The sequence below is a fragment of the Galeopterus variegatus genome, unplaced genomic scaffold (genome assembly GCF_000696425.1).
Source record: "Galeopterus variegatus unplaced genomic scaffold, G_variegatus-3.0.2 Scaffold9985, whole genome shotgun sequence".
Lineage (NCBI taxonomy): Eukaryota > Metazoa > Chordata > Mammalia > Dermoptera > Cynocephalidae > Galeopterus > Galeopterus variegatus.
The window spans coordinates 39,977-48,405 of record NW_007736096.1 but is presented as its reverse complement, the minus strand read 5'-3'; the positions used below and the strand labels follow the sequence as shown (position 1 = coordinate 48,405).

Here is an 8,429-nt window from a genome sequence, read left to right as displayed (position 1 = left end):
TGCGAGAAAATAAAAGTCTGTTGTTTAAGCCGCCAGTCTGTGCTATTTTGTTATGGCAGCCTGAGCAGACTACAACAGAGGATGTTCATTGATAAGCAGCTTTGGGTGGGGTCAGGAAGCTCAGGGCAAGTTTCAGATGGTCCTCAAAATGCCTCCTAAGTCTGGCAAGCTGCAAGGTTTTTGCTTTACCAAGGTGGGTGTGCAAGTTTGGGGATGGAGCTGATCTTCCCAGGATTAAGTGCTACCGTCTATGGAGCTGCCTTTCTGCCCTTCCCCAAACAGCACTCAGCCTTCACCTAAATACATATCAAACTAATATTTAAAGAGCATCTGTTTGGAGGGGCACCAAATTATTAGCGACCTGCATCACCCACAGCCCTGGCCAGCTGTAACCCTTCATACCTCAAGGTCATAGCCGATGCCATGGGCCTTACATAACTGGAGAAAAACGTAGTGGAAAACCAGAGAGAGATTGTTGTGCCTCAGCTGGGTGGTCATCACTGCATAGCGACTGGTTGCCTGTGCCTGGAAAAAACCACGACTGAATGTTAGACTCTTTAAAGAAGTATTTTAAAAAACTTTTAACTTTAGAATATTTGTAGATTCACAGAAAATTTGCAAAGATAATACAGAGAGTTCCTATATCCCCTCACCCAATTCTCCTATTGTTAACCTCTTACACTGCCAGGGTACATTTGTCATAACTAAGAAACCAAATTGCTACATTTCATTAGTTTTTTCCTAATTCCCTTTTTCTTTCCTTTTTTTTAAATTAAAGAAAATTTTTAAATTGAAGCAATTGATTATACATATTTGTGGGCTACAGAGTTAACTACCAATAGCTGTGTACAACATGTGATGGTCAAGTGAGGATAATTAGCTTATTCATCATTAAAATACATAATCATTCTTCATGTCCATTAACCAGTTTCTCGCTGGCCTCCCTGCCCCTTCCCCTCCCCCTTTCCTACTTCTAGTAACCCTAGTTCTGTTCTCTCCTTCTGAAAGTACAACATATTGTTGTGATCGTTATTTCTCTCTTTTTATTTCTTTCTCTCTTTCTTTCTTATTTACTTATTTAATTTTTGGCTAGCACTTATGAGTAAGGACATGCAGTATTTCTCTTTCTGTGCCTGGCTTATTTCACTTAACATAATTATCTTCAAGCTCAGGATCCCATCCAAGATGCAACATTATGTTTAGTCGTCGTATCTCCTTAAGTTCCTCTGCGCTGTGACAGTTTCTCAGACTTTCCCAGTTTTTGATGATGTTTGACAGTTTTGAGGAGTACTGATCAGGTACTTTGTAAAATGTCCCTCAGTTTGGGTTTGTCTGATGTTTTTCCCATGATTAGACTGGGGTAATGTGCATTTGAGAGGAAGACCACAGAGATAAACTGCCATTTTCATCCTCTCATATCAAGGGGACATGCTGGCAACACGACCTATCACTGACAATGTTAACCCTTATCACCTGGCTGAGGTAGGTTTTGCTACCTTAGCAAAAACATTACAGGTTCTTCTGCTGTGAAGGTACTTTCCCCCCTTCCTTTATTATACTCTGGCAGCAAGTCACCGATCGTAGCTCACCTCCTTGAGGTGGCCAGTGTTAGAATTTGATACTAACTGTCTACTCTGTTTCAGAAACTGCTCTTCTTTATCTTGTTTGCCTATCAGTGGGAGCGATCCCAAAGAGGCTGGTTACAGTAGGCCCAAAGTATTTTGGTTGTATATTTCCTAAAGACATTTAAAATTTAATATGTACAAAATGAAGTAATGGATCCTGGTAGTTTTGTTGCATGCCCTTTGTGAGATATGAAATTTGCCTCTGACAATCAGCCATGATTCTCTTTGGATACCTAGAAATTTTGAAGAACTGCATATAGGACCATAGTCAATCTTAGAGCATAGAAGGGAAAAGTGCCTGGCTCAGCTCTTGAACTTTGGGGACCCTCAGGTGCTGGGCAACTAGGTGTCTGGACTTGTGCAGTGGCTTGGAACAGGAGTAGGAGAAGGAGGTGCTGCTGTCCCAAAGCTGGCTTAAGGGATCACAGCTACCTGACACTCAATATACTCAGACCTCAGGCTCTATCTCTGTCTCTGAGATAATGCAGAGAAAATGGGCTGAGTGCCCCAAAGAGAATGAGCGTCCTTTCCTCTCCTGCATATCACACACACACACACACACACACACAGTCAGAATTCATGGTCACTTTTTGTGATACACTTCCCCTATGCGTAGTGTGTTTTCCTTCAACATTTATATCAAGCGCTGCATCTGAGGCTCACATTATCTGTAGCGGTAACTAAGGCTGCTCTTCCCACATGTAAGCCAAGTCCATGTCTAAAATCTGGTAGGCCCCACAGGCTAATGCACCTTGAGTTGTGCACCTCCGTTAGCATCATCCCATTTGTACCCATTGGATTTTTTTTTTTTAACAGAAGAAAATCTATTTGACCCTCACATGCCTCACAACTGTACTTTATCACCCTGACCTATCTGGCATTGTGCTCCTGGCTGTGTTCTGTACATGATGGGAGTTTTCTGAGGGCAGGCACTGTTTGGTTTCTGAATCTCCAGGCCTGGCACGATGCTAGCACAGAACAGGCAGTGTTTATTGAATGAAAGAAAGCATGAGTAAATGAAATAGGTTAGGTGGCTAGCATTTCCCTTTGATTTAAGAGAGTCTTCAAAGGATGTAATTCAAGGGACTGCCAGTCAATGTGTTTTGGGGCAGAAGCAGGTGATTTGCAAAGCACAGAGGATAGTTACACCATGCCTAGAGAATGACGACTCAGGGCAGTTACTCCAGGCCTTGCCTTCTGAAGGACAGTGTGGCCCTGGTGACCTAAGCAGGAGTAACTGGTAGGGTAACAAGAACTGGCTAAGTTCTGGCTCAGCTGGTTAGTCAGACTGGCAGCGCACAGCCACCAGACCTGCTCACCATGCAATGCTGGGCTGTGCCATGCTCCTGCCTTCACAAGGAAGGCCCAGAGCCTGAGCTTTTGCACATGGAAGTGAACTGTAAATACTCTGAAATTCCATTGTGGTTACCAAGCATGTAATTATGTGGTAATTTTCATGAATTCACAAGATAATTCCAAGGTTATTTTTGTCTTCTAAGCTTGTCTTACGTTGCCATAGTATGTAAACAAGCAAAACCAAGATCAGGCCCGGGTCAGCAGAAGAGGCAGGCAGGCAGGCATCTGGCAGCAGGACCCAGCTCAACGCTGTGCATCTTGGCTCCAAAGCATGGCAGAAGAGCTCACTGCCCAGTAGTACATGATTACTAGACAATGAGCAAGGATCGACCACCCTGAGGTTTCTTCCTCTCTATGGATACAGACTGCAATTCCTCCTCCTCCCAGACCTGGGCCTGTGGTTCATCATCTAAAAGAAGAGCTAGGATATTGGCATATGTCTCCCAGCTGCCTCTTCTTTTCCATTACCACCACCATCCTAGGCCAGGCCTCTATTGCCTGGAGAGCTGGAAGTGAGGATGCAAGCAGAATGCTGTAGTGGAAAGGGTATGTGGAGTCAGAAAGCCTGAGGTTCAAAACCTGACTAGGCCACTTACTGTATGAGTGATTTCAAATATATCGTTTAACTTCTCTGACTTCTGATGATTAAATAAGCACCTAGCACATGCCTGGCACCTGATAAATGATAGCTACTATTTTTGTTGCTGTTTCTTTGTGGAAAGGATTTTGGACCTATGATAAATGTAATTTCCCAGACTGTTCCAGAGAGAGGGATCATCTGTGTGTGAATTTACTTGTACATGCATAAATATATTCTGAAAAGACACATAGACATAAGAATGGTGGTTACCCTTGTGTGGTGAGGTGGGAACAGGGCAATGGGAACGAGACCTATCAGTGCACCACTATTTACACTTTTTGCCTTTTGAACCATGGGAATATGTTATCTACCTCAAAAAATTAAATAAGACCCATTAATCTTGATTTTGAAGACAAGTGTTGAAAATGTATATTTCGTGCATATTTTAGTGGGTGAACTGTTTATTTTTAGAAAAACATAGCCAAGCTTTTGCATATGGTTTATGGTATAAATTATATGATCTTTTCCATACTTCGTTTTTTTTGGAAATCTGTGCTATCTAGGAAACCTGTACCATGTCCACTGATATAAGGGTACTTCAAAAAGTTAGTAGAAAAATAGAATAAGTGGAAAGATAAGATGAATCTTTCCATAAACTTTTTGGAGATCCCTCATATTTCCTTTTTAAAATCTAAGACTCTTCCATGACCATTCGGCCCATTCAGTGCTACTAAGTGTCAGCTGAGCTCAGAGCAAGGGAGAAGCTGGCGGATAATGGCAATGTGCCTGCAAACATCCTCATCCCACAGGAAAATGAGTCCTCCTTTGGAAGAAGAGCTTTCTCTGTGGCCTCAATCAGAGACTTCTTTAGGGATGAGCTTAAGCTCTGCTCTGGGATTGGATCACTGCCTCTCAGCCAATGCAAGGCAGGCTGGATGGTACAATGGTTAAACACACAGGCTTTCAAGTCTGACAGTCCTGAAGTTAAATCCTGGCTTCACAACTTGCTTGCCTAGTAACTTTCAACAAGCTGCTTAAAATCTCTTAATTTCAGTCTTCTTATCTAAAAATGAACATAATGACAGCACCTGCCTAATATATTCGGCTTTAAAAAGATTCATGTAGGGCCAGCCCGGTGGCGCACTGGAGAGTGCGCCGCTTGGGAGTGCGGTGGCGCTCCAGCCGAGGGTTCGGATCCCATATGGAGACCGGTTCCCGCTCACTGGCTGAGCGCGGTGCGGGCGCAACACCGAGGGTTGCGATCCCGTTGCCGGTCCGCGGTATGGGCACGACACCGAGGGTTGCGATCCCGTTACCGGTCAGTAAAAAAGACAAAAAGGAAAAAAAAAAAAAAGATTCATGTAAAGCATTTAGTATAGCACCCTGGTGTGGAGTAAAGGCTCAATATGTTTTGGATGTTGTTATCATATTAATACGTAAATTATAGTTATCTGCTGACCTATTTGTGTCTTTTGGTAAACTTAGAGCTCTTCACTACTCATCCTTGTATCCTTTCTGCTTAGTGGAGTGCCTGGCACAAAACAGGGGTTGAGTAAATACCTGCTGAGTTTACTTCTAGTTGATTCTTGCTGAAAGTATTAACTGAGGGCCAAGGTGATGGCTGATGAGGACTTGGATGTGACCTGATACAACAATATTATTTCTTTCTAAAAGATTCTGCAAGAAAAATACCTTTCAAGGGAAAGGTGCAATATAGAGGGATGGGCCCTTGCAGTGTCCCTCATAGGAGGTGTCGCATCCTTCAGCCCTCCACAGTACACGAGGCTGCTTGAGCCAAGCTTGGTACAGAGCCCCATCTTACAGGCGTGCAAAATCAAATCCCTCAAGAGACCTTGGGGATCATTTAACCCTCCCTTAATTTACAAATAAGGAAACTGAGGCCAGAGAGATCAGAAGCAATGATCCCTGACTGCCAGACCAGTGCCCTTCACTCCAAATTCCCACTGGCCACATTTGGAATGTGTGGGAATTTCAGAGGGTTAGCATTTTCTAGTATAATAAGGGAAAAAAAAAATAAAAGACAAAATACTATTGGTAGAAATCTAGTCTTATTAAACTACCTTTCTAAATCACAATCTAACAAGAATGCTTCGAGCCAAATAAAGGAAGCTCGAAATACTCCTTTTCACTGGAGAATATAATTTTACTTCAGCCACAATTTAAATTGATTTAGTTCTGAGCACCAGCACTTGAAGTGTGGAGCATATTCTATTTTTGCCATGATACTTGTTTTGACAGTGATGCATTTCAGTTGACATAGTTGAAATCCTTATGTAATAAATCTCTGCCTGAAAATTAATCATGTTTATAATATTCTGAGAATTAATAACACCCATTGCTCAAATCATTAACTTAAAAAAAGAGCTTCCAAAATCTGTTCTCAGCAGTAAGGGACCACAAATAAATGAATGTTTGATAAAATAATCCAAGTAGCAGTTTAACAAGCGTAAACTTGAATGTGGCTGCAATAACACAGAACTATTGTTTAAGGGTTGGCAGAGGCTGATGAGGTTCTTATTTCAGTTACGAAGCAGGCATCCACATGCATAATGAACTGCTCTCTGAATTATTAATGTGTTGCTTATTTAGCCTCATCTGTCTAGAAGATAATGTATCCTAACTCTAATGAGTGATTGGTTTTGTACATAATTACAGTAGCAGCAGTAGCAGGGAAATGTGTGCCTTCAAAGAAGGAGTTCTAAAAATAAAGTCATCACATAAACTCTGTTGTTGTTGCATTCTATCAAAATCAAACCCGAAGCATTTGAGAATTCATAATAAATTACAGGAGACAGAATCATTATTAACATCATAATTTAACACAAAAGGTTTTACTTAATCATTCATTATAGATCATGTGCTGTTAAAATGTGAATAAATGACTTGGGTTGTTTTAAGATGTTTGCAAAGATGTTCCCTTTCGGCCACGCACCAACCGTGGTGTCTAGGGTCTGGAAAGAGAGAAAGAGTGAAAACTGGTAGAAAAGGTAACAACTTATCTGATTCTGATGGAACACTAACTAAAAGGAAAAGAGTTGCTAGGTGATCCTTTTTTGTTTCTAAAACATGCACTTCTGGGATTTACCAGACATTGTGTACACTTTCAAGTGGTTATTTGTGGTGGGCACTACATCAGAAGCCTGTTCACCTGGTCCAACCAGGCCTAAATGACAGCTCTGCCACCTGTTTCTGATATGGGACAACACCTCTTCTGAGAGTCCAGAACAGTTTTTACAGTCCCCCTGCAGAGCATATTATTGAAGGAACGGGCCCCAACCGTAAGCATTTCATAGGCATTAGTTCTGAATGCACTTTCATCATCTTTGGGGTTTTATCTGTGCGTTTCCTTTTTCTTCACTCTTCGAAGGGGGCTGTCAACTGACTGATCGTAAACCTGACGGCACCACAGGCTGTTTACACTTGTTCAGGAGGCTTCAGTTTGGTTGTGAATTGTACTGTGTGTGTATGTATACGTGCTTCTTTTAAAAAATAGTCCATCACGTGTGTACACACGCATGGAAGTGTGTGCACACCCAAGCACAGAGGCACCAAGGTGAGAACATCCATTTATATCTTTCTAGAACCAAAAGCACTTTCAATTCATTCTTACATCAGAAAACCTGCATAACTTTTCTTCAGTGATTGTAGAGGCATTTCAATTATTGACAATTGGAATGCCTTCCTTTCGAGTACAGGCAGTTTCTAAAAGTGTTTAGGACTCTTGATCACAGGAGAATGCCCGTATGTTGCCTGTAGCTAGGAATGAACCCTACAGGCAAAATGGGGAAAATGAAAGAGTGCTTCTGATTCAAAGTACAACTTCTGCTTACAGCCTTCTAAAGCAACATATTTAAATGCAGCAAATGGTCTTTGGAAGTCTTGTGTTGAATACTAACTCAGCTTCCAGCTTCCTTTTAGAAATGGCATGGAGTTAGATTTATTAGACAGAAGGGCTCAAGTGTCCCTGCTGTCTCTCCCTCTAGTATTGAACTTAGAGTCCAATAGCTTGTGTTGAATACTAACTCAGCTTCCAGCTTCCTTTTAGAAATGGCATGGAGTTAGATTTACTAGACAGAAGGGCTCAAGTGTCCCTGCTGTCTCTCCCTCTAGTATTGAACTTAGAGTCCCATACGTCCCTTTAGTGAAGATGGAGGCCACAAGTGGGGCTGGACCTGAGAGATCGATTCTCAGCAAGTCCTGGGACCTAATTAATAGAGGTCTGTTTCTCCTCTCCAGTCCAACTCTGCTTCTCTTCGTGATAAACAAAGAGGTCAAGGGGATTTCTGTGAGCAAGGTCCTCACTGGTACCTCATCAGACAACTGGACTGAGGAGGAGGAGGAGGCTGCCCGAGCCCCCCAAGACATGAGGCACCCTCTCTAGGGTGACTGTGGAGAAACTGGGCAGAGTCAAACAAGGGATATTTAAATCCAGTGGCATCTCCTAGACCTGAAGAGGTTCAGCAGAGAGGCAGGGGACACTGCTCTGAAAATGTATTTATGGGACACCAGTGTGGGGTCCTATTAACTGTTGGAGTTCCTTTTTTATTTTATTTTATTTTATTTTTTTTTTGTCTTTTGTCTTTTTCCGTGTCCGGCAACGGATTGCAACCCTCAGTGTTGCCCCCGTACCGGACCGGGGACCGGCAACGGGATCGCAAACCTCGGCGTTGCTCCCACGCCTCGCTCAGCCAGTGAGCGGGAACCGGTCTGTATGTGGGATCCGAACCCTCGGGCGGGAGCGCCGCTGCGCTTCCCAAGCGGCGCACTGTAGCAGTGCGCCACCGGGCCGGCCCCAGAATTTTCATTTCTTCCTTTTTTTTTTTTTTTTTTTTTTTTTTTTTTTTTTT

The 8,429-nt window shown here is 42.6% G+C and overlaps 1 protein-coding gene across 1 annotated transcript in view; it reads right to left on the bottom strand.

The window, feature by feature from the left end:
* The window catches only part of LOC103609717 (IQ domain-containing protein H-like), a gene marked incomplete at both ends in the record, with an annotated part of 58,929 nt that overhangs the window by 19,146 nt on the left and 31,354 nt on the right, over positions 1-8,429 (bottom strand). The window contains one exon of the mRNA XM_008594009.1: positions 403-525. Coding sequence (XP_008592231.1) covers positions 403-525 — 123 coding nt within the window. The remainder of the gene's footprint in view (positions 1-402; positions 526-8,429) is intronic.